We start from the raw sequence: 27,188 nt of genomic DNA on the forward strand, positions 1-27,188 counted from the left end.
TTTTTAAAAAGCTTTCTCCTTTTGTCTGTCTTCCCATGTTTTGAGTCTATATATTTATTTATTTCTTATAGTCATCCCTCCCAAAATAAGCTGAATTTTTAAATGAGTGAAAATCAACGTAAGTATATTCTCTTCAATAAATTTCTATTTTTCTAATTTCTAGATTTGGAAACTTATCCCCAATGGTCAGTATGAGTTCCGAGTCAGGGCAGTGAATAAATATGGAATCAGTGATGAGTGCAAATCAGATAAAGTAGTCATTCAAGATCCTTATCGCCTTCCTGGACCTCCAGGAAAACCAAAAGTTTTGGCACGCACCAAAGGATCAATGCTAGTGAGCTGGACTCCTCCTTTGGACAATGGTGGCTCTCCAATTACTGGCTACTGGCTGGAGAAAAGAGAAGAGGGAAGTCCTTACTGGTCACGTGTTAGCCGAGCACCAGTAACCAAAGTGGGATTGAAAGGCGTGGAATTTAATGTTCCTCGTTTGATTGAAGGCGTTAAATACCAGTTCAGAGCCATGGCAATAAATGCTGCAGGAATTGGTCCTCCCAGTGAACCATCAGATCCAGAGGTTGCAGGAGATCCCATATGTAAGTATGCTTCCGTTTCTAGGGACAAATTTCTAAAGCACAAAGTCACTAAATGGGTAACTCTGCTCTTAAATTTCTTATATTTTTCTATGCCAAATTATTTTATTAAAATAAAAAAGGTTCATATTCACATACACCATCAGAAGTATATATGTATACATACAGGCACATATATATACATACACACATACATAAAATCATACAGTTTGTAAACTCTTGGATTAAACAAAATATTTTATGAGGAATCACAATAATAAAGACCTGGACGCTATCTTCTCTGATACTTTAAATAAGTTTCTAGCTTATCTAGTATCATTAGAAACTGGGGAAATTATCTCCCTCACCAAACAGTCTGACCTTCCAGTAGGAATTCAACAAAAAGCAAAATGTTGTTAGCTTTTCAATAATATTATTGAACAAAGATTTAGGATTCTCGGGCGCAGTCTGTGAGGTCAAATAAGAGAGGAAAATTCTTCTAAAAGATCTGTGAGCAGATTAGCTCAAAAATTAAAAAATACTGTGGCCTAATAATTCATCCTATTTGCTATATATCTGATTAGATTCTCTATAGAAGAAAATTCAATTATTTGTTAAAATAAAATTTTAAATACTCAAGTGCTATGTGGAGTATATATACATATATAAGGAGATAGTTATTCATTAATTTGCAAACTAGTACTGAACATGTGCTTTGTGCAAGGATCTATATTAACCACTGGAGGGGGAAAAGTTAAGATTAAAAAGACAAGTGGAGTAAGAGAATTTCTGTAATTGTAAAGCACTTTCAGAAAGGTAAAGGATTGTTATGGGATTATTGTAGACACTGATCCTGTCCCTAAAGGACATTAAGATTAGTTTGTGTTCACAGGTTTACTAGCTATTGATGGACTCATTTTAAAATTTTCATATTGTGCCAAATTAAATTTAAATCATGTTTTCAGTAAAGGCTATTGTAGAATTTCTTCAAAGGGATCTCAAAAGTCAAGTAGTTTTTCACCAATCATGTGTAAATAGAATGTAAATCTAACAAGATAGTAAGTAATCTTTCTATTCCCAGTTAGTTGTTTGCTTTCTCTGTTTTTGCATTAACACTAAAGGAAAATAGACCATTTCCTTTATTTCTCTTCTCTAGAAGCCAACTGTATTTCCTTTTAGCATTTCTATTTTAATATTTTAATAGATTAAAAATAATATATGATCATGTGTAGTAAAAGATTGTAGCACTTCATCAGGTTTAAAATCTGATGAAGCTTTTTTTTCTTTTGTTATTAGTTCCACCAGGGCCACCTTCTTGCCCAGAAGTAAAAGATAAAACGAAGTCAAGCATCTCACTAGGATGGAAACCTCCAGCCAAAGACGGTGGCAGCCCAATCAAAGGATACATTGTAGAAATGCAAGAAGAAGGTACTACTGACTGGAAAAGAGTAAATGAACCAGACAAACTTATAACTACCTGTGAATGTGTGGTGCCTAATCTGAAAGAGCTCAGGAAGTACAGATTCAGAGTGAAAGCTGTCAATGAAGCTGGTGAATCTGAACCAAGTGATACAACCGGAGAGATCCCTGCCACTGATATTCAAGGTACTAGTACTTACTCAGTTTATCTATTCCTCTTTGGATCTCATTATAAAATTGATTAATTTACTTTTCAATTACTCTTCAATTGAAGATATTTCAATTACTTTTTGACAAACATGAGTTAAATCCTGTTAAATTGTATATGGTATTACAGAGGAACCAGAAGTTTTCATTGACATTGGAGCACAGGACTGTCTGGTTTGTAAAGCTGGCTCACAGATTAGGATTCCTGCTGTCATCAAGGGACGCCCAACACCAAAATCATCTTGGGAATTTGATGGAAAGGCAAAGAAAGCAATGAAGGTAAGAAAATAACCATTCTCCTCTTTTTTCCACTGAATCACTATGAGGAGTATTTACACTACAACTGACTGTCTCCTTTTCTAATAGGATGGAGTTCATGACATACCCGAAGATTCACAGGTAAAAAAATAATAATTAAAATAATTCAAAATATGGTTGACTTCAATACTACTATGATTTCATTCAATGTATGACAACTATTTTCTTTGTACAGCTCGAGACTGCTGAAAACTCCTCAGTAATTATTATTCCGGAGTGTAAACGATCTCATACAGGCAAATACAGCATCACAGCCAAGAATAAAGCAGGACAAAAGACTGCAAATTGCAGAGTTAAAGTCATGGGTAAGAAAGACTTTGAAAGTTGCAAAAGAATAAAAACAAATCATGTTTAAGCATTTAAGGAACTTTGCTTATATTGTGATTTACATCCAACAGATGTACCAGGCCCACCCAAAGATCTGAAAGTCAGTGATATCACAAGGGGTAGTTGCAGACTTTCATGGAAGATGCCAGATGATGATGGAGGAGACAGGATTAAAGGCTATGTTATCGAGAAGAGAACTATTGATGGAAAAGCCTGGACCAAAGTCAATCCAGACTGTGGAAGCACCTCATTTGTAGTGCCTGATCTCCTCTCTGAACAGCAATATTTCTTCCGTGTGCGAGCAGAAAACCGTTTTGGTATTGGCCCACCCGTGGAAACCATTCAGAGGACCACTGCCAGAGATCCAATATGTAAGTTTTAAAATCTAAATTTAAAATATCTTCTCAAAATTGAAGTATATTATTATAAACAATGCTTAATACTTCCTTTAACTATTTTTAAAGATCCTCCTGATCCTCCTATTAAACTCAAAATTGGCCTCATCACAAAGAACACAGTGCATCTGTCATGGAAACCCCCAAAGAATGATGGGGGCTCCCCTGTTACCCACTATATTGTTGAGTGCCTTGCATGGGACCCTACTGGGACAAAGAAAGAAGCCTGGAGGCAGTGCAATAAGCGTGATGTGGAAGAACTGCAATTTACTGTTGAAGACCTAGTAGAGGGTGGGCAATATGAATTCCGAGTTAAAGCTGTCAATGCTGCAGGAGTCAGCAAGCCTTCAGCCACTGTTGGCCCCGTGACTGTCAAAGACCAGACATGTAAGTACCAATGTACTGACAAAGAATGTCTTCCTTACGGCTGCCTTCCTAGGTGTTCAATAATAGTTCAAAATTAAACGAGCTATATCTGTACCTTAGAAAGCTACCATGGCTTGAATGTAAACACGGGCACATTACTCAATTACTCATTCCCTCAATTTCCACAGAATTTTCACATTCCTTTACCTGTTAACTTTTCTCTATTCAAAGGAGATGATGTCTGTAATTTCCTCGCTGTAACTTTCTCCATGGCAGGCTGTTTTACTTATCAGAGGTTAAAGCAATTTCTCTGCATGCTCCTCAAAAGGGACAGAAAGTAACTAGTCATTTGCTTAGCAACTGCTGAGACCCATTTATCTTCACAATCAAGTTTCTATTTCTCTATATGAGAAAAGATATATCCATTTTAATGAAGTATATATAATATATATGGTAATAATTCTTCCTCTGATAATTACCATCACTACTGTTGTGTATCTGTTTATTCTCTCATCTAAGTGTAAAGAAACTGTAGTCGCTACCCTCTTTGAATATTTGTGTCCTAAATTTGACCAAAATGGAAAATTCCTTCCCTTTTATTAACAGTTATATTTCTTAAAAGGGGAATTCACCTTCTTATGTATCCCTTCATAATTCTGCATAAACATTAGAGAGTATCCCATGATACTCTCCTACTACAATCTCCTCTCTTCCCTTTTGTCAGGATATGAGAATATAATAATATGCATCATTACATGCATAATGATGCCAAATAAAGAGAGGCAAGCCTTGATATACAGCCACATGTAGATCCCTGTGTACCTGCTCCACAAACTAGTGTAATAGTGTTAAAGACAGAACCATTTTTTACATTGGGCTGAGCTACAGTCTGACTACGGTGGATTCAAACAGCTTTATAGTCACTATGAATTCTACTTTCTATCCCTCAATGCTTTTTGCTCGTAATGACAACTTTTTTTCAATAATCTAGGCCCACCATCAATTGAGCTAACAGAATTCATGGAGGTTGAAGAAGGAACTGATGTTAACATTGTGGCCAAAATTAAAGGTGTGCCATTCCCAACACTAACCTGGTTTAAAGCTCCTCCAAAGAAGCCTGATAACAAAGAACCTGTTCTCTATGACACCCATGTCAACAAACTGGTGGTGGATGATACTTGCACTTTAGTTATTCCACAGTCTCGCAGGAGTGACACTGGCTTATATACCATCACAGCTGTAAATAATCTGGGAACAGCATCAAAGGAGATGAGACTGAATGTCCTGGGTAAAGACTGCATGGTTTAGTTAAAACTACTTGTTTTTCTGTTCATAAATAACATTTGGCTTTAAAATCATCTGACTGATAAAGGGTTCCTTCTTTAAACCATTTTAGGTCGTCCTGGCCCCCCAGTGGGACCCATAAAATTTGAATCTGTTTCAGCAGAGCAAATGACACTGTCTTGGCTTCCACCTAAAGATGATGGTGGGTCTAAGATTACAAACTATGTAATTGAGAAAAGAGAAGCTAACAGGAAGACATGGGTCCGTGTCTCCAGTGAACCTAAAGAGTGCACATACACGATTCCCAAATTGCTAGAAGGCCATGAATACGTATTTCGAATCATGGCCCAGAATAAATATGGCATTGGAGAACCTCTTGACAGTGAACCTGAAACAGCAAGAAACCTCTTCTGTAAGTAGGACAACATTTTCACAAACAAAGTCATTTTTACTTTTTCAAAAAAATTTCTTATAATCAATATGATCTTTTTCATAGCTGTCCCTGGAGCACCAGATAAACCAACAGTTAGCAGCGTGACTCGTAACTCCATGACCGTCAACTGGGAAGAGCCAGAATATGATGGAGGCTCTCCCGTGACAGGGTACTGGCTGGAAATGAAAGACACTACTTCAAAGAGATGGAAGAGAGTTAACCGAGATCCTATCAAAGCCATGACTCTGGGTGTTTCTTATAAAGTGATTGGTCTTATTGAAGGTTCTGACTATCAATTCCGGGTATATGCAATCAATGCTGCTGGCGTGGGTCCAGCAAGTCTGCCATCAGACCCAGTGACTGCTAGAGATCCAATTGGTAAGCCTTGAAACCATTCCTTTTTTTTAAATCTTATTTTCCAAAAGTGCCTTGGGAAAGTCAAGAATACTAATGTATACTGGCTCTTTCCAGCTCCTCCTGGTCCTCCATTTCCCAAAGTGACAGATTGGACTAAATCATCTGCAGATCTGGAGTGGTCTCCCCCACTAAAAGATGGTGGATCCAAAGTAACTGGATACATCGTTGAATATAAAGAAGAAGGAAAAGAAGAATGGGAAAGGGTAGGAAAACTTGGCACTAAGGAAATGCACTATGAATAAACTAAAAATGTCTTAGTTATTCTCAATCCCATTAACTTCTGTCTATATTTTTTGGATTAAGAAATCAGGAAAACAGCATAATTTTAACTCATATTCCAAACATCTGTTAATGTCAGAAATCTAATCAAAAGTTAAGTCATGATATTACTAATCTTTTGGTTATAAATCCTGGAATGTGGAATAAATAAATAAAGGTTTAATTGTTTGACAATAATTTTAAAGCATAACTCCTGCCAAGTTATTCCATTCAGTGTCGCCTGTAGTATCTGATCCCTGAAACCTAAACCAGCAACAGTTTTCCCAGAGTAAACAGTTAAATAGGCTGCTGGTGATGCTTTAGGAAGTCATTAAAGCAAGAAGCTACAAATGACTATTCTAATTTTAAAATGTTTATGATTTCTCCCCAGGGTAAAGATAAAGAAGTGAGAGGAACAAAGCTTGTTGTGACAGGATTAAAGGAAGGAGCATTCTACAAATTTAGAGTTAGAGCAGTCAACATTGCTGGCATTGGAGAACCTGGAGAGGTCACAGATGTCATTGAAATGAAAGACAGACTTGGTAATTATCAATCCTTCTTTTACGCCATCAGTATCTATGTTTCAGATTGAAGTGGGAAAAATCACATTTGTAATTTTCAATTGCTTCCAGTTTTACCTGACCTTCAGCTAGATGCCAGTGTCAGAGATAGAATTGTCGTGCATGCTGGAGGAGTGATCCGAATCATTGCCTATGTGTCTGGAAAGCCTCCTCCAACCGTCACCTGGAACATGAATGAAAGAGCCTTACCTCAAGAAGCCACCATTGAGACCACAGCTATTAGCTCATCCATGGTCATCAAGAACTGCCAGAGGAGCCATCAAGGCGTCTATTCTCTTCTTGCCAAAAATGAAGCCGGAGAAAGAAAGAAGACAATTATTGTTGATGTATTAGGTAAATACTTTCAATTTGTCTGTGCAACTTTTTAAACCAACATTCTTATTAGATTTACACAAGGCTACGTTGTGTGCTATGTAACAAACATTTTGGAAAATAAGAAAAATCACCCATAATCACGTTGAACATTATTAGAATTTTTTAAAATTTCCTCCTTACTTTTTTATTATATGCATATTCTGTTTGGTGGGTCTAAGATTACAAACTATATAATTGAGAAAACAGATGCTAACAAGAAGACATACATCCATGTCTCCAGTGAACCTAAAGAGTGCATGTACACAATTCCCAAATTGCGAGAAGGCCATGAGAATATGTATTCTGAATCATGGCCCAGAATAAATATGACTTTTTTATAGAACTTGCCCCCATACTGTCTATTATGTTGTTATACAGTTTTCATAGAAGCAACTTTCCTTCAAGTGTACATGAATGTTTAACAATTTGCCAGTGCTGACCATTTCACATCATGAGACTCTATCCCTATCACGAAATTATCATAATAATGCAAAAACTACTTTGAAGGGTTTCAGTATTCTAATTGAAGAGAGGCATCATAGTTGGTTATCAATATTGCATTTCTAGTCATTGAATATAGAGTTGAACTCTATGAGGCTTTTTCATGCCTCTCATTGGAGGCTTTAGTCCAGTGATTTGCTCAGAACTTGAAGCCCTTCCACTCAGAGCTCTTTCTAAGCATGTCTCTAGGCACAACAATACTCCAGTCACAGTTTTTATGTGAAATTTGCCAGTTCTATGTTGAATATAATTAATATAAGAATGTCATAAGGAAAAATATTTCATTAACCAATAATCCCACAAACTTTCAGGTTAGTTTCAAGCACCTAAAGCTCTTTTGCCTAATGGCTATTACTCTAATTTGAAAACTGATACATTTCCATGTTAATTATTTGCAACCTCCTCAAAGTCATTCTGAAATTTGGGGCCTTCTATGCTGCTCGTTGATCCAGTGATCATCCAGAAAGAACCCATGTCTCCCTCCTTTTCCTCTGGAGAGGAAACTGGACATAGAAACTGACTATGCCACTCTTACCCACCTCCTCTATCCCTCTGCATGTTTGCCTCCCAGCTCCCTCCTGTCCAACTCACAAATTGCTTTTAAAAAGCATTTTTATTTTCCCTTCAGCCTCTATTAAAAGCATGGTAACCAATAACTGTTGCAAAACTACTTCATTAACAAATGTGGGGCTTGATGCTATGACTCACACCTGCAATCCCTTGACTTTGGGAGGCCGAGGCAGGTGGATCACTTGAAGTCAGGAGTTCGAGACCGGCCTGGCCAATATGGTGAAACCCTGTCTCTACTAAAAATGCAAAAATTAGCCAGGTATGGTGGCATGCGCCTATAGTCCCAGCTGCTTGTGAGGCTGAGGCAGGAGAATTGCTTGAACCTAGGAAGTGGAGGTTGCAGTGAGCTGAGATCGCGCCACTGCACTCCAGCCTGGGTGACAGAGCGAGATTCCATCTCAAAAAAAAAAAAAAAAAAGGGGGGGGGTTGACTGTTTTTTTTTTGACTAGATAGCAGGAGGAGGAGGAAAAACTAACTCAATTAGTAGACACAAAACCTTACTTTCTTCATGACAACATTTTGTCTCCTTTTAAAAAACAAATATTGAGCATTATCTTTCATTGAAGGCAAACAGATTGAAATATTTTCTTCTTATTTCCAGATGTTCCGGGTCCTGTTGGAACACCATTCCTAGCTCACAACCTAACCAATGAGTCCTGCAAACTGACATGGTTTTCTCCAGAAGATGATGGAGGCTCTCCAATCACCAATTACGTCATTGAAAAGCGTGAATCTGACCGCAGAGCATGGACCCCAGTGACATATACAGTTACCCGACAAAATGCTACTGTCCAGGGTCTCATTCAAGGAAAAGCCTACTTTTTCCGAATCGCGGCTGAAAATAGTATTGGCATGGGTCCATTTGTTGAGACATCAGAGGCACTTGTTATCAGAGAGCCAATAAGTAAGTAAAATTAAAAGCAATTTTATGTTTAATCACTTATTTACTCATTTAGTACAAGACTATGGTGAAAAAATATATGTATAAATGCCATACATTTCATTCATTTGACAAGCAGTTATTACACAACTACTCAGTATCTGAGTTGGTAGTACTTGGACAGTGATTGTGAAAGAGATTTTACAAATACGTATAATTCATCAAATTTCTTTCTTTTTTCTTGGTTTTGTTTTGACACATAGTCTTACTCTGTTACCAAGGCTGGAGTGTAGTGTCATGATCTTGGCTCACTGCAACCTCCACCTCCGAGGTTCAAGTGATTCTTGTGTCTCAGTCTCCCAAGGAGCTGGGATTACAGACATGCACCACCATGCCCAGCTAATTTTTGCATTTTTAGTAGAGACACGGTTTTGCCATGTTGGCCAGGCTGGTCTCAAACTCCTGACCTCAAGTGATCCACCTGCCTCGGCTTCCGAAAGTGCTGGCATTACTATGCCTGGCCCATTTATCAAATTTCTTCCATCTATACCTCACAGACTTTTTAAAAATTCCCACTTAATGGCATTAATAGAAACTGAATTATTTTCCTACGTCTAAAACTACCAACTCTGAAGATCTTTCTTAAATTATTTTTCCTCAGCAAACCTCATTTCCTCATCTGTCAAGTGAAGAAATTCTATTGTATTTGGTCCTTTTTAACTCTAATTGTTTTCGGATGAGACCTCTTTTGCTATTTATGGGAGCAGAGAGTTTAATGTTTAAACACAATCCTCAGAAAAGGAATATTCACTACATCCTACTACATTCTTAATGTGACACTTTTTTCTACCACAATTCCTATACTTATATTCACAGCTGTACCAGAACGTCCTGAAGACCTGGAAGTCAAAGAAGTTACTAAAAGTACTGTAACTTTGACTTGGAATCCTCCTAAGTATGATGGCGGGTCAGAAATTATTAACTATGTCCTAGAAAGTCGGCTCATTGGAACTGAGAAGTTCCACAAAGTTACAAATGACAACTTGCTTAGCAGAAAATACACTGTTAAAGACTTAAAAGAAGGTGATACCTATGAGTACCGTGTCAGTGCTGTCAACATTGTTGGACAAGGCAAACCATCATTTTGCACCAAGCCAATCACTTGCAAGGATGAGCTGGGTATGTGTCTACTACAATTTATACTTCAGAAACTTGCACATTTGTAGTTCATAATAAGACATCAGTAAAAATGACTTGCCTTTATAATTGTACATTTTAGCACCCCCAACACTTCACCTCGACTTCAGAGATAAGCTCACGATTCGAGTTGGTGAAGCTTTTGCCCTCACTGGCCGTTACTCAGGCAAACCAAAGCCTAAGGTTTCCTGGTTCAAAGATGAAGCTGATGTGCTGGAAGATGATCGCACTCACATAAAGACCACACCAACAACACTTGCTTTAGAGAAGATCAAGGCCAAACGTTCAGATTCCGGCAAATACTGTGTGGTTGTGGAGAATAGTACAGGCTCTAGGAAAGGTTTCTGTCAAGTTAATGTTGTTGGTAAGTCTTATTTAGTGGAAAGAATAGATCTTCTGTTCTTTCAAAAGCAGAAATGGAAATAACATTTTGTGCTACGATTTTTTTTTTTTTCTGCAGACCGTCCAGGTCCACCAGTAGGACCAGTTATTTTTGATGAGGTGACCAAAGATTACATGGTTATCTCTTGGAAGCCTCCTTTAGATGATGGAGGCAGTGAAATCACCAATTATATTATTGAGAAGAAGGAACTGGGTAAAGATGTCTGGATGCCAGTGACATCTGCAAGTGCTAAAACAACATGCAAAGTTTCTAAACTACTTGAAGGAAAAGATTATATTTTCCGGATACATGCTGAAAATCTGTATGGAATAAGTGATCCTCTGGTGTCTGATTCAATGAAAGCCAAAGATCGTTTCAGTATGCATTATGTCTCTTTTTAGTGATTCAATGCTTGATATAACTAATAGGAAGAAATAAATTTCTAACACATTTTCCAACATTTGTTACAGGGGTTCCTGATGCACCTGATCAGCCAATTGTTACAGAAGTTACCAAAGACTCTGCATTAGTAACCTGGAACAAGCCACATGATGGAGGAAAACCTATCACAAACTACATCCTGGAAAAGAGAGAAACTATGTCTAAACGATGGGCTAGAGTTACCAAAGATCCTATTCATCCGTACACTAAATTTAGGGTTCCTGATCTTCTAGAAGGATGTCAGTATGAATTCCGGGTTTCTGCAGAAAATGAAATTGGTATTGGAGATCCAAGCCCACCATCCAAACCAGTCTTTGCTAAAGATCCAATTGGTATAGTATTAATGGATTTATTCAGTTTTCATGTTATTTAACTTTGTTTTCAGCTATATGCTAATTCATTTTTTACTTTTATTTTTTAGCTAAACCAAGTCCACCTGTTAATCCTGAAGCAATAGATACAACATGCAATTCAGTCGATCTAACTTGGCAGCCACCACGTCATGATGGTGGGAGCAAGATTCTGGGTTATATTGTTGAGTACCAGAAAGTTGGAGATGAAGAGTGGAGAAGAGCCAATCATACCCCTGAGTCATGTCCTGAAACTAAATATAAAGTCACCGGTCTTCGGGACGGTCAAACTTATAAGTTCAGAGTGTTAGCAGTCAATGAAGCTGGTGAATCAGATCCAGCTCATGTTCCAGAGCCAGTCCTAGTAAAAGACAGACTTGGTGAGTAAAATGCTCTCACCTGTGTTTGCAAGGAAAATAGATGTCTGATTGTATGTGTTTAATTATAATTTGCATTATGGATCAAATATGAGTGTTCTGTTCTCTCTTTTCTAGAACCCCCTGAGTTGATTCTTGATGCCAACATGGCAAGAGAACAACACATTAAGGTTGGTGATACTCTAAGACTTAGTGCCATCATCAAAGGAGTGCCATTCCCAAAAGTAACTTGGAAAAAAGAAGACAGAGATGCTCCAACTAAAGCAAGAATTGATGTGACTCCAGTTGGTAGCAAGCTTGAAATTCGTAATGCTGCCCATGAAGATGGTGGAATTTATTCTTTAACAGTGGAGAATCCAGCTGGTTCAAAAACTGTGTCAGTAAAAGTACTTGTATTAGGTAAGAATTTTAATACTTATGCCATTAAAAATAAATTTTGATAATTTTGAGCTCTTATTTGGATAAAATTACTTATAAAACTGTTATTTAACACTTTTTAGATAAACCTGGGCCACCTAGAGATCTGGAAGTCAGTGAAATTAGGAAAGATTCTTGTTACCTTACTTGGAAAGAACCACTGGATGATGGTGGTTCTGTTATTACCAATTACGTGGTTGAGAGGAGAGATGTTGCCAGCGCCCAGTGGTCATCTCTCTCAGCTACATCAAAGAAAAAGAGTCACTTGGCTAAACATCTGAATGAAGGCAACCAGTACCTCTTCCGAGTAGCTGCAGAGAACCAGTATGGACGTGGTCCTTTTGTTGAAACACCAAAACCAATCAAGGCTCTGGATCCTCTCCGTAAGTTGCTTTCTCTGAATACAAAACTATTGTTTGACTGTCTTCAAGAATATTCCTTTTTCATCATAACTTCTTCTTTGAAAAGATCCCCCAGGGCCACCCAAGAACCTGCACCATGTAGATGTTGACAAGACTGAAGTCTCCCTCGTCTGGAATAAGCCAGATCGTGATGGTGGTTCTCCAATCACTGGATATTTGGTGGAATATCAAGAAGAAGGCACCCAGGACTGGATTAAATTTAAGACTGTGACAAACTTAGATTGTGTGGTTACTGGACTACAACAAGGAAAGACCTATAGATTCCGTGTAAAAGCTGAAAATATTGTGGGTCTTGGTCTCCCCGACACAACTATCCCGATAGAATGTCAAGAAAACTAGGTAATTTTGGACTAGCAGTTTTATCTTATTTCTTTTTAAAATTATTCATGTAGGTGAAAATCAAAATCTAATTTTTTCATGTTTACTTTTCAGTGCCTCCGTCCGTGGAGCTAGATGTGAAATTAATTGAAGGTCTTGTGGTAAAGGCTGGAACCACAGTCAGATTCCCTGCTATTATAAGAGGTGTGCCTGTTCCTACCGCAAAGTGGACAACCGATGGGAGTGAGATTAAAACCGATGAGCACTACACAGTTGAAACAGACAACTTCTCATCAGTACTTACCATTAAGAACTGCGTAAGGAGAGACACTGGAGAATATCAAATCACAGTTTCCAATGCAGCTGGTAGCAAAACAGTAGCCGTACATCTTACTGTTCTTGATGTTCCTGGGCCACCAACAGGTCCTATTCATATTCTGGATGTTACTCCTGAACACATGACTATCTCATGGCAGCCACCTAAGGATGATGGAGGAAGCCCTGTGATAAATTATATTGTTGAGAAACAAGATACAAGGAAAGACACTTGGGGTGTTGTCTCTTCGGGAAGCAGTAAGACAAAGCTGAAAATCCCACATCTGCAGAAGGGCTGTGAATATGTTTTCCGAGTTAAAGCAGAGAATAAGATAGGTGTTGGTCCTCCCCTTGACTCCACACCTACTGTTGCTAAGCATAAATTTAGTCCTCCATCTCCTCCTGGTAAACCAGTGGTTACTGACATTACTGAAAATGCGGCAACAGTGTCTTGGACCCTGCCAAAATCTGATGGTGGCAGTCCAATAACTGGCTACTATGTGGAACGTCGAGAAGTAACTGGCAAATGGGTGAGGGTCAACAAAACACCTATTGCTGACCTTAAGTTCAGAGTGACTGGACTCTATGAAGGAAATACATATGAGTTTAGGGTTTTTGCTGAAAATCTTGCAGGACTAAGCAATCCATCCCCAAGTTCCGATCCAATAAAAGCTTGCCGTCCCATCAAACCACCTGGACCACCTATTAATCCTAAACTGAAAGACAAGAGCAGAGAAACAGCTGATTTGGTGTGGACAAAGCCTCTCAGTGATGGTGGTAGCCCCATTCTAGGATATGTAGTGGAATGTCAGAAACCTGGCACAGCACAATGGAACAGGATTAATAAAGATGAACTCATTAGGCAATGTGCCTTTAGAGTACCTGGACTAATTGAAGGAAATGAGTACAGATTCCGTATAAAGGCAGCTAATATTGTAGGAGAGGGTGAGCCAAGAGAACTAGCAGAATCTGTGATTGCAAAAGATATCCTTCATCCTCCAGAAGTAGAACTTGATGTTACTTGTCGTGATGTTATTACCGTGAGAGTAGGCCAAACTATCCGCATTCTAGCTCGAGTCAAAGGCAGACCTGCACCAGACATAACTTGGACTAAGGAAGGCAAAGTATTGGTCCGAGAAAAGAGGGTGGACATTATTCAGGATCTACCTCGTGTTGAGTTACAAATTAAAGAAGCTGTTAGAGCTGATCATGGCAAGTATATCATCTCAGCTAAGAACAGCAGTGGACATGCCCAAGGTTCAGCCATTGTTAACGTCCTTGACAGACCTGGGCCTTGCCAGAATTTGAAGGTTACCAATGTAACCAAAGAGAACTGTACAATTTCTTGGGAAAACCCACTAGATAATGGCGGCTCAGAAATAACAAACTTCATAGTAGAATATCGCAAACCAAACCAGAAAGGCTGGTCAATTGTTGCATCAGATGTCACTAAACGATTAATCAAGGCCAACCTTTTAGCCAACAATGAATACTATTTCCGAGTTTGTGCAGAGAATAAAGTAGGTGTTGGGCCAACCATCGAAACAAAAACTCCCATTCTGGCTATTAACCCTATTGACAGACCAGGTGAGCCTGAAAACCTTCACATTGCAGATAAAGGAAAGACATTTGTCTACCTAAAGTGGCGGAGGCCTGATTATGATGGTGGCAGTCCAAATCTCTCATATCATGTTGAGAGAAGGCTGAAGGGCTCCGATGACTGGGAAAGAGTGCATAAAGGAAGCATTAAAGAAACTCACTACATGGTTGACAGATGTGTTGAAAACCAGATTTATGAGTTCAGAGTGCAAACGAAGAATGAAGGTGGGGAAAGTGACTGGGTGAAGACAGAGGAAGTTGTTGTTAAAGAAGACTTACAAAAACCAGTACTTGATCTGAAATTAAGTGGGGTCCTAACTGTCAAAGCAGGGGACACCATTAGGCTTGAGGCAGGGGTTAGAGGCAAACCATTCCCAGAAGTTTCATGGACCAAGGACAAAGATGCTACAGACCTTACAAGATCACCAAGGGTCAAGATTGATACCAGTGCTGATTCATCTAAATTTTCTCTTACTAAAGCAAAGCGAAGTGATGGGGGTAAATATGTAGTTACAGCAACTAACACAGCTGGCAGTTTTGTGGCCTATGCCACTGTCAATGTTTTAGATAAGCCTGGTCCTGTGAGAAATCTGAAAATTGCTGATGTGTCCAGTGATAGGTGTACTGTTCGCTGGGATCCACCAGAAGATGATGGCGGCTGTGAAATCCAAAATTATATTCTAGAAAAATGTGAGACAAAGCGAATGGTTTGGTCTACCTATTCTGCTACTGTCTTGACACCTGGTACTACAGTAACACGTCTCATAGAAGGAAATGAATATATTTTCAGAGTCCGTGCAGAAAATAAAATAGGCACAGGGCCTCCAACAGAAAGTAAACCAGTCATAGCCAAAACCAAGTATAATAAACCTGGACGCCCTGATCCCCCAGAAGTCACTAAAGTAAGCAAAGAAGAGATGACTGTGGTTTGGAATCCACCTGAATATGATGGTGGAAAGTCTATAACAGGATACTTTTTGGAGAAAAAGGAAAAGCATTCAACACGATGGGTCCCTGTTAACAAGAGTGCAATCCCTGAGAGACGTATGAAAGTACAGAATCTCCTCCCAGACCATGAATATCAGTTCCGTGTCAAGGCAGAAAATGAAATTGGAATTGGAGAACCAAGCTTGCCTTCAAGACCCGTGGTGGCAAAAGACCCCATAGGTAGGATGTCCTTGTTTTTTCTGATATTACATCAACTCTTAATCTCAAGCACAGAAGTATTTGATAAATAAGTTAATGTAACATCTAAATCCATAACATAAAAACTGTATTTAGCAAATATTTTTCCAAATAGACCTTTTACCAAAATACCTAAAAGGTACAAACAATAGTAGATTCTCATTTTATGAAGGAAAATAAAGAGGACTGTAATTGAAAAATTGGACGACCTATATTTGATTAACTGAGACTACGCTATATAAAATTACACATTGAAGTATCACTATTAGTAGTTAAACATATGTATATCTATTCTTATATTTTATTTTCAGAGCCACCTGGTCCACCAACCAATTTCAGAGTGGTTGATACAACCAAACATTCCATAACTCTTGCGTGGGGAAAACCAGTCTATGATGGCGGTGCACCGATCATTGGATATGTTGTGGAAATGAGACCAAAAATAGCAGATGCATCTCCTGATGAAGGCTGGAAACGGTGTAATGCTGCAGCACAGCTTGTACGCAAGGAATTCACTGTTACTAGCTTGGATGAAAACCAGGAATATGAGTTCAGGGTGTGTGCCCAAAACCAAGTTGGTATTGGGCGCCCTGCAGAGCTAAAGGAAGCTATCAAACCTAAAGAAATACTAGGTAAGTCCTTCCTTTAGCATGTGATTCATTCACACTTAATTTCTTATGATTTCCCCACATTCTGAAATATCAATTAATGACCTTAATGTCATTTGCAGAACCTCCGGAGATTGATTTGGATGCCAGCATGAGAAAACTGGTCACAGTGAGAGCAGGATGCCCTATTCGTCTCTTTGCTATAGTGAGAGGACGACCAGCCCCTAAAGTCACTTGGCGAAAAGTGGGCATTGATAATGTGGTCAGAAAAGGACAAGTTGATCTGGTTGACACTATGGCCTTCCTTGTCATCCCCAATTCTACCCGTGATGACTCAGGAAAATATTCCTTAACACTTGTGAACCCAGCAGGAGAAAAGGCTGTATTCGTAAATGTCAGAGTATTAGGTGGGTTACTAAAATGCTTCTCCCTCCCACTTCAAAAATGAATTTGTTAATAGGGATGCTGAGGAGATGTGTATATCTGATTTTATGACTCTTTACAGACACTCCTGGACCTGTGTCTGATTTGAAAGTTTCAGATGTCACTAAAACATCATGCCATGTGTCCTGGGCCCCTCCTGAAAACGACGGTGGGAGCCAAGTGACACATTATATTGTGGAGAAACGTGAGGCAGACAGAAAGACATGGTCGACCGTTACCCCAGAGGTTAAGAAAACAAGCTTCCAAGTAACCAATCTTGTCCCTGGGAATGAGTATTACTTCAGAGTAACTGCTGTCAACGAATATGGCCCTGGCGTCCCAACAGATGTCCCAAAACCAGTGCTTGCATCAGATCCTCTAAGTAAGTATTATGCTTTCTTCCTCCTTTTAACTCCAGCCTCCTATTTCAGCAAGGTCAGGATACTAATACTGTTTTAATCCACTTCTGAAAGAGATTTCATTTGTAGAGACCCAAATAGTGTAATAAATATCTATCTCACTCATGAAACACTTTTTTGATCTGTCTCATCTTACATGTTTTACTTTTAATGTACTGAACTACAGGTTCTATGTGCATTAGAGCAAATGACATACTAAAACTCTTATGTACATTAACAAAGAGGATTTGATTAGGTTACCTAGGTAATTTTATACATCATGTTTTTCTTCTAGGTGAGCCGGATCCCCCAAGGAAATTAGAAGTGACTGAAATGACAAAGAACAGTGCCACCTTAGCCTGGTTACCTCCCCTGCGTGATGGAGGTGCTAAAATCGATGGCTACATCATTAGTTACAGAGAAGAAGAGCAGCCTGCAGATCGCTGGACAGAGTACTCAGTGGTGAAAGATCTCAGCCTTGTTGTCACTGGCCTAAAGGAAGGAAAGAAATACAAATTTAGAGTAGCGGCCAGAAATGCTGTTGGAGTCAGTTTGCCAAGAGAAGCTGAAGGAGTGTATGAAGCCAAAGAACAACTGTGTAAGTAGTCGTTGCTTCATTTATGTCATGTGCTAAGTTTATTAGAATTTCTTTTATATGTAGACATTTCTCCCTGAGGAATCTAGCTCTATAAATACTTGAAAAACAACAGAGAACAGTGGCTTTCAAACACGTGGGTGGGCCAACAACACACAGTAAATAAACTTATGCAAACACATAGATAACTAAAAAACATTTCCTGAAACAATACCCATTCATTATCATGTGCACTCTTATGTTTTCTACCCTATTCTATGTTTTTAAAAATGTTGGCTGTACAACAAACATATAAAAAAAAAAGCTCATCATCACTGATCGTTAGAGAAATGCAAATCAAAACCACAATGAGATATCATCTCATGCCAGTTAGAATGGCGATCATTAAAAAGTCAGGAAACAATAGGTGCTGGAGAGGATGTGGAGAAATAGGAACGCTTTTACACTGTTGGTGGGAGTGTAAATTAGTTCAACCATTATGGAAGACAGTGTGGCGATTCCTCAAGGATCTAGAACCAGAAATACCATTTGACCCAGCAATCCCATTACTGTGTATATATCCAAAGGATTATAAATAATTCTACTATAAAGACACATGCACATGTATGTTTATTGTGGCACTGTTCACAACAGCAAAGACTTGGAACCAACCCAAATGCCCATCAGTGATAGACTACATAAAGAAAATGTGGCACATATACACCACAGAATACTACACAGCCATAAAAAAGGATGAGTTCATGTGCTTTATAGGGACATGGATGAAGCAGGAAACCATCATTCTCAGCAATCTAACACAGGAACAGAAAACCAAACACTGCGTGTTCTCACTCATAGTTGGAAATGAACAATGAGACCATGTGGACACGGAGGGGAACATTGCACACCGGGCCCTGTCTTGGGGTGGTGTGCTGGGGGAGGGATTACATTAGGAGAAATACCTAATGTAGATGATGGGTTGATGGATGCAGCAAACCACCATGGCACGTGTATTCCTATGTAACAAACCTGCTGGTTCTGCACATGTATTCCAGAACTTAAGGTATAACTAAAAAAATGAAAATAAAAAATTGAAATTAAGAAACTAATAGAAAGACTCGAGATTTGAAAAAAATTGGTTAAACTCTAATACAGTGCAAATTATAGTCATTGTTAACCCAAGCATGTTATTCATTGTTGAAAACAATAAGCTCTATAATTTGTCCTTTAAAATTTCATATATAGAGATGTACAATGGAGGTTTTATGTGTTTGTTTCCAGATCTTTGCAATATAGCAAATATTACAGTAAAGTGAATCACACAAATTTTTTGGTCTCCCAGTGTATATAGAAGTTGTATTTATGTTATATTTTAGTATAAGTGAGGAATATAATTTTGTCTAAAAAAAGTATATATCTTCATTTAAAAATACTTTCTTGATAAATAAAAAGTGGTAATGATCATCTGAGCCTTTAACTAGTCATAAACTTTTTTTTCTAGTAGAGGGATTTGCCTTTCTGTTGATGACTGCTGATTTGCCAGAATGATGGTTACTGAATGTTGACAATTTCTTGAAACAAGAAACAATGAAGTTGGCCACATTGATTGACTCTTTCTTTCACAAAAGACTTCTCTGTAGTATGCAATGCTGTTTGATAGCATTTTACCTACAGTAGAACTTCTTTTAATATCGAATTCAATCCTTTTAAGGTCTGAGTCTGAACCAACTCAGTTTATATAAGATTCAAAATGCTTTGTAGTTACTTCAATAGTGTTCACAGCATCTTCACTAGTAGAGTCCATCTTAATGAACCATTTTCCTCATCTATAGGTAACTCCTCATCTCTACAAGTTTGATCATGAGGTTGCAACAATTCGATCACATCTTTAGGCTCCACTTCTAATTCTAGTTATTTTGTATTTCTGCCATATCTGCAGTTACTTCCTCCACAGAAGTGTCGAATACCTCCAAGTCATCCATGAAAGTTGGAATCAACTTCTTCCAAATTCCTATTAATGTTGATATTTTGACCTCCTCCCATGAGTCACAGATGTTCTGATTGGCATCTAAAATAGCAAATCCTTTCCAGAAGATTTCCAGTTTACTTCTTTTGACCTCTCCTCCCATGAGTCATGAATGTTCTGATTGGCATATAGAATAGTGAGTCCTTTTCAGAGGGTTTTCAATTAACTTTGTCCAGATCCATCAGAGGTAACACCATGTGTAGCAGCTATAACCTTGTCTTTCTTAAATAATCAGACATGGAAGTCAAAATTACTCTTTAATCCATGGACTGCGTAATTATTGTTGTGTTAACAGGTACTAAAACAATATTAATCTCTTAGTACATTTCAGTCATGGTTCTTAGGTAACTAGGTTCATTGTCAATTAGCAGTAATATTTTAAAAGGAATTTTTTTTTTTTCTTGAGGAGTAGTTCTCAGCAGGGTTAAGATGTTCAGTAAACCCTCCTGTAAACACATGTACTGTCAAAAAGGCCTTGTTGGTCCATTTATAAAGCACAAGCAGAGTAGATTTAGCATAATTCCTAATGGTTCTAGAATTTTTGAAATGATAAACAAACATTGCCTTCAACTTAAAGTCACCAGCTGTATTAGTCTTTAAAAAGAGGGTCAACCTATCCTTTGAAACTTTGGAGCCAGGCATTGGCTTCTCTAGCTAAGAACATCCCAGATGACATTTTCTTCCAATATAGGACTGTTTCATCTGCATTGAAAATCCATTGTTTAAAGTAGCCATCTCCATCAATGATCTTAATTAGATATTCTGAGGAACTTGCAGCAACTTCCACATCAGCACTTGCTGCTTCACCTTGCACTTTTACGTTATGGAGACAGTTTCTTTCTTTAACCTAGTGAACCAACCTCTGCTAGTTTCCAACTTTTCTTCTGCAGATTTCCCACCTCCCTTAGCCTTCATAGAATTGAAGAAAAGTAGGGCCTTGGTCTGGATTAGGCTTTGGATTAAGTAATGTTGTGACTTGTCTGATTTTCTATACAGAGTACTACAACTTTCTCCATATCAGCAATAAGGCTGTTTCGCTTTCTTATCATTAGTGTGTTCACTGCTCTAGTGCTTTTTATTTCCTTCAAGAACTTTTCCTTTGCATTCACTGCTTGGCTAACTGTTTGGCACAAGAAGTCTAGTTTTTGGCCTGTTTTGAATTTTGACATGCCTGCCTCTGTAAGCATAATAGTTTCTAGTTTTTTATTTAAAGTGAAAGATGTGAGATTCTTCCTTTCACTTGAACACTTAGAGGCCGTTGTAGGGTTACTAACTGCCCTAATTTCAACATTGTTGTTTTTCAGGGAGTAGATAGGTCTGAGTAGAGGGAGAGAGATTGGGGAATGGGCGGTGAGTGGAACAGTCAGACACGTAATATTTATTGATTAAGTTTGTCAACTTACATGAGTATGGCTGGGGGTAACATTATGATAGGAACATTAAAGATCATTGAGTACAGATCTTCATAACAGATGTAATAATAATGAAACATTTGAAATATTTCTAGACCTACCGAAATGTGACATAGAGACATGAAGTGGGTACATGACATTTGAAAAATAGTCCCAATAGACTTGCTCCATGCAAGGTTACCACAAACCTTCATTTTTAAAAAGTGTGATATCTGTGAAGTGTAGTAAAGTGAAACACAATAAAGCTAGGTGTGCCTGTATACATACAATCACTCAACTGTTAAAGTACTTTAAAATTCTAATCTAAGAGCTTTTATCCATAAATGAATTATTTACAAGTAAAATAGCCAATATATCAGATTGTGATGTGTTTTTATATAAAACATGGTGAAAATTTTGTGTACATCAAAAATTAATGTCATATTGTGTTGCATCTTTACTGGAATTGAAGAAAAGGGTGTATTTTAGTTTAAAGTCTAGAAATTTTTGTTTTGATACTTTTCAAATGACGAAGATGTCATCTACATAATCAAAATGACTCGTTTTTACATTCAAACAATTTGAAGGGATTTACTTCAAAATACCCTTAATAGGATCTGATCAAGAAAGTGCTAATGCAATACCTTTCTTTAGTTGTCATTATAATAAAATGAACATTGCACAAATAAGAGTTGGTCAGGACATGAGTAATAATGTAGTATTGACAGCCAAACTGCTCTATCTTTTGATGATTTCAATTTTCTGAGATTTAAGTAGAGAAGTGTAAGAATGCCAACACCCACTTTGCTGCTATTCATCTAATAGCTTCTTATCTAATGGAATATGCATTAATTCTTTTAACTGACTTATACATTATCCACATTTTAGTATAATTATATGTCCATAACTTATCCTGTAACTATGTGGGCAAAGTTAAGAAAAAGTCACTGTAGGTTTCTAGAAAATCCAGAAACCAATTAGAACTTTGATANAATCCCATTACTGTGTATATATCCAAAGGATTATAAATAATTCTACTATAAAGACACATGCACATGTATGTTTATTGTGGCACTGTTCACAACAGCAAAGACTTGGAACCAACCCAAATGCCCATCAGTGATAGACTACATAAAGAAAATGTGGCACATATACACCACAGAATACTACACAGCCATAAAAAAGGATGAGTTCATGTCCTTTTCAGGGACATGGATGAAGCCGGAAACTATCATTCTCAGCAAACTAACACAAGAACAGAAAACCAAACACCATATGTTCTCATTCATAAGTGGGAGTTGAACAATGAAAACGCATGGACACAGGGAGGGGAGCATCACACACTGGGACCTGTCAGGGGGATGGGGGGCTAGAGGAGGGATAGCATTAGGAGAAATACCTAATGCAGATGATGGGTTGATGGGTGCAGCAAATCACCATGGCACGTGTATACCTATGTAACAAGCCTGCACATTCTGCACATGTATCCCAGAACTTAAAGTAAAAAAAAAAAAATTGGCGGTAATACAAGCATTAATTTGAACCAGTATAGTTCTCCACCAGAAGAAACTTAACCACCTTCCCAAAATTAATATCTTTTCATTTTACTTTCAGTGCCACCAAAGATCCTTATGCCAGAGCAAATTACTATCAAAGCTGGGAAAAAACTCCGAATTGAAGCCCACGTGTATGGAAAGCCTCATCCCACCTGTAAATGGAAAAAAGGAGAAGATGAAGTTGTCACATCCAGCCACCTGGCAGTGCATAAAGCAGACAGCTCTTCAATTCTGATCATAAAAGATGTGACTAGAAAAGACAGTGGTTACTACAGCCTCACAGCAGAGAACAGTTCTGGGACAGACACTCAGAAAATCAAAGTTGTAGTCATGGGTGAGTTAAGTATTAGACAAACAGCCATCTAAATATGAAACTCTGAAACATTTTTACCCATCACATCCTTGTTCTTACATTTCTTTCCTCTTGGTTCATGCAGATGCCCCTGGCCCCCCTCAGCCTCCATTTGACATTTCTGATATAGACGCCGATGCTTGCTCCCTGTCGTGGCACATCCCTCTGGAGGACGGAGGCAGTAACATCACCAATTACATAGTGGAAAAGTGTGATGTAAGCCGAGGGGACTGGGTCACGGCTCTAGCTTCAGTCACAAAAACTTCCTGCAGGGTTGGAAAGCTGATCCCAGGCCAGGAGTACATCTTCCGGGTCCGTGCTGAAAACCGATTTGGCATCTCAGAGCCTCTCACATCTCCAAAGATGGTTGCGGAGTTCCCATTTGGTATGTTTTTGTGAAGGGGAAAAAAAGTTATGTTTTCTTTCTAGTTTGTTACTGAATGTAAAAACTGACATTTTCCTTGTCTTCATCTCCAGGTGTTCCTAGTGAACCAAAGAATGCACGAGTCACCAAAGTCAACAAGGACTGTATTTTTGTTGCATGGGACAGACCAGACAGTGATGGAGGGAGCCCCATTACTGGTTATCTGATTGAACGCAAGGAAAGAAACAGTTTGCTGTGGGTGAAAGCCAATGATGCTCCTGTCCGGTCAACTGAATATCCTTGTGCTGGCCTTGTAGAAGGTCTTGAGTATTCATTCAGAATCTATGCCTTAAACAAAGCTGGATCCAGCCCACCCAGCAAACCCACAGAATATGTAACTGCAAGAATGCCAGTTGGTAAGTTTTGGGGTTTTTTTATTGTTGTTGTTGTTGTTTTAGTATTATGGAGGCATATTTAAATCTCAGAGTCTAAGATTTGGACTCCAAGACATAGACAGTAGTAGAGATCTGAAGATTACAACTCCCGTTCAAGAATATGTTCTATCTCTTACAATGAAGATGACATATTAAAAAAAGAAAAGGACATATAATTTCCTTTAAAGCATACAGCAAGGACTCAAAAGTGCATACTAGTTGGACAGTTATTAAAATGGGATAATTGTCATCCTGTTGAGCTTGTTACTTAGCAGCGGGGATGATAATGTGAAATATGGAAGTTTAAACTTCTGCTAGTAAGATAAATGGTGAGTGTACCTCTTTTTGTTTTAGATCCTCCTGGGAAACCTGAAGTTATTGATGTCACCAAGAGTACTGTATCTCTGATCTGGGCACGTCCAAAGCATGATGGAGGCAGTAAAATTATTGGTTATTTCGTAGAAGCTTGCAAACTTCCTGGTGATAAATGGGTACGGTGCAATACTGCACCTCACCAGATTCCCCAGGAAGAGTACACAGCTACTGGCCTAGAAGAGAAAGCTCAGTATCAATTTAGAGCTATTGCCAGGACCGCAGTAAACATTAGCCCACCTTCGGAACCTTCTGATCCAGTGACTATCCTCGCAGAAAATGGTAAGATTCTGCTGAGTATTATAGGCAAAGATGTAACAGCATTCATGATGGTCATTTTTCCTAATAAACAACTAAGTATACACCTAAGGAAAAGAGGAAAAATAAAATATTTTATATATAGACACAAACATTATGATTATGGAGAATCATAATAAAAGCAGGATACACAACTGTGGCAACAATATAATTTCAATAGTTATTCAATAACGCAGTTATTATTTGTCTATTAAAAATATGCAAAATGAAATAACATAAAAATTCCATTCTTGAAAGAGGCAGCATATGAATTTCCCACTATTATTAATAAGGATTACATAATATAGCTTTGCATATATTAAGTCCTTTATCTTATTTCTTTCCAGTCCCTCCCAGGATAGACCTAAGTGTGGCTATGAAATCATTGCTTACTGTGAAAGCTGGAACTAATGTCTGCTTGGATGCTACTGTTTTTGGTAAACCAATGCCAACGGTTTCTTGGAAGAAAGATGGAACACTGCTAAAACCAGCAGAAGGCATAAAGATGGCAATGCAGCGGAATCTGTGCACCTTGGAGCTATTCAGCGTGAACCGGAAGGACTCGGGAGACTATACCATTACCGCTGAAAATTCAAGTGGTTCTAAGTCAGCCACCATTAAGCTTAAGGTGTTAGGTAACTAATAAACTTCATTAGAATCCCATATTTTACTTTGGTTAATGGGACGTAAATAGGATTTACAAAATAATGTGGGAGAAGACATACATATTCTAACGTATATTTCCTATGCACAGAATTATTCTTATGACAGAACCATGTTTTAGAGTTTAAAAGAGCATTAGAAAAATCACGTTTCAATTACTCAATTTTACAAATGAAGAAACTAAGATTCTAAAAAATTAACTAATCTCCTAGGTCATATAGGAAATTGACAATAGAAAGACTGCAGTCCTGGTCTCCAGACCTCTACTCTATATTCAATTCCCCATTCCACATATTTTAGTGAAAGACTTCACTCTTCTTCCTTATTCTTTCAGATAAACCGGGTCCTCCAGCATCTGTTAAAATCAACAAAATGTATTCAGATCGTGCAATGCTTTCTTGGGAACCGCCTCTTGAAGATGGAGGCTCAGAAATCACCAACTATATTGTTGACAAACGTGAAACAAGCAGGCCCAACTGGGCTCAAGTCTCTGCAACTGTGCCTATCACCAGCTGCAGCGTGGAGAAACTTATAGAGGGCCATGAGTATCAGTTCCGTATTTGTGCTGAAAATAAATATGGAGTAGGCGATCCAGTCTTCACTGAACCAGCAATTGCCAAAAACCCATACGGTAGGAACATGTCCTGGTGGTTTTTCATTTTACTTTTTAAATATTACCTTTTAGTCTGGGAAATTAACTTTTCAATCAATTTCTGCAGACCCACCAGGACGCTGTGATCCTCCTGTTATTAGCAACATAACCAAAGATCACATGACAGTCAGCTGGAAGCCACCAGCAGATGATGGCGGCTCACCCATCACCGGCTATTTGCTTGAAAAGCGGGAAACCCAGGCTGTTAACTGGACTAAGGTCAACAGAAAACCTATTATAGAAAGAACATTAAAAGCAACAGGTCTTCAAGAAGGTACCGAATATGAGTTCCGTGTTACAGCTATAAATAAAGCTGGACCAGGCAAACCCAGTGACGCATCCAAGGCCGCTTATGCTCGGGACCCTCAGTGTAAGTGTTCTTGAACGAGATCCATATCCTGTGTTAAAAGCAGCATGAAACACCCAGGAAGGAGGTTTAAATGAAAATTTCCTATCTTTATTTCTTCTCAGATCCTCCTGGCCCACCGGCTTTCCCTAAAGTATATGACACAACTCGTAGCTCCGTGAGTCTATCCTGGGGCAAGCCAGCCTATGACGGCGGCAGCCCTATCATTGGTTATCTCGTTGAAGTAAAACGGGCTGACTCCGATAACTGGGTGAGGTGCAACTTACCACAGAATCTACAGAAAACCCGCTTTGAGGTTACTGGCCTGATGGAAGACACACAGTATCAATTTCGTGTGTACGCCGTGAATAAGATTGGATACAGTGACCCCAGTGATGTGCCAGATAAACACTATCCCAAGGACATCTTAAGTAAGTATTACTAGGGGGAATACCTAAGGCTTTTCTTATTAATCATATTCTAAGAGGGAGAATAGAACTCCCTTAAGTAGATTAATCTATTTACAAGGTGTAGACTTGGTAACTCCAGGAGTACTTTTTAGGAGAGCTGGATGGGTACTTTACGGTATTGTAGAACAGGCAAATCAAATGCAAATGATTTGTGGTTTTGAAAAGCTTTTCGGCCGGGCGCGGTGGCTCAAGCCTGTAATCCCAGCACTTTGGGAGGCCAAGGCGGGCGGATCACAAGGTCAGGAGATCGAGACCATCCTGGCTAACACGGTGAAACCCCGTCTCTACTAAAAAAAAATACATAAAACTAGCCGGGCGAGGTGGCGGGTGCCTGTAGTCCCAGCTACTCGGGAGGCTGAGGCAGGAGAATGGCGTGAAC

At 38.6% G+C, this 27,188-nt stretch overlaps 1 protein-coding gene across 1 annotated transcript in view; it reads left to right on the top strand.

The window, feature by feature from the left end:
• Positions 1–27,188, top strand: part of LOC108527098 (titin) — a 284,505-nt gene that overhangs the window by 200,760 nt on the left and 56,557 nt on the right. The window contains 35 exon segments of the mRNA XM_017868255.1: positions 164–593; positions 1,866–2,174; positions 2,326–2,474; positions 2,562–2,594; positions 2,689–2,818; positions 2,912–3,211; positions 3,305–3,622; positions 4,593–4,889; positions 4,998–5,297; positions 5,382–5,696; positions 5,790–5,938; positions 6,385–6,535; positions 6,626–6,907; positions 8,602–8,904; positions 9,757–10,059; positions 10,160–10,441; positions 10,538–10,837; positions 10,930–11,232; positions 11,322–11,630; positions 11,745–12,026; positions 12,128–12,427; positions 12,513–12,801; positions 12,894–15,865; positions 16,195–16,515; positions 16,614–16,898; positions 16,997–17,296; positions 17,608–17,910; positions 22,918–23,193; positions 23,297–23,596; positions 23,689–23,991; positions 24,364–24,663; positions 25,026–25,313; positions 25,676–25,972; positions 26,061–26,363; positions 26,465–26,770. Of these exon segments, the coding sequence (XP_017723744.1) occupies positions 164–593; positions 1,866–2,174; positions 2,326–2,474; positions 2,562–2,594; positions 2,689–2,818; positions 2,912–3,211; positions 3,305–3,622; positions 4,593–4,889; positions 4,998–5,297; positions 5,382–5,696; positions 5,790–5,938; positions 6,385–6,535; positions 6,626–6,907; positions 8,602–8,904; positions 9,757–10,059; positions 10,160–10,441; positions 10,538–10,837; positions 10,930–11,232; positions 11,322–11,630; positions 11,745–12,026; positions 12,128–12,427; positions 12,513–12,801; positions 12,894–15,865; positions 16,195–16,515; positions 16,614–16,898; positions 16,997–17,296; positions 17,608–17,910; positions 22,918–23,193; positions 23,297–23,596; positions 23,689–23,991; positions 24,364–24,663; positions 25,026–25,313; positions 25,676–25,972; positions 26,061–26,363; positions 26,465–26,770 (12,388 nt within the window).

This window comes from Rhinopithecus bieti, unplaced genomic scaffold, assembly GCF_001698545.2.
Source record: "Rhinopithecus bieti isolate Rb0 unplaced genomic scaffold, ASM169854v2 scaffold_3062, whole genome shotgun sequence".
Classification (NCBI taxonomy): domain Eukaryota; kingdom Metazoa; phylum Chordata; class Mammalia; order Primates; family Cercopithecidae; genus Rhinopithecus; species Rhinopithecus bieti.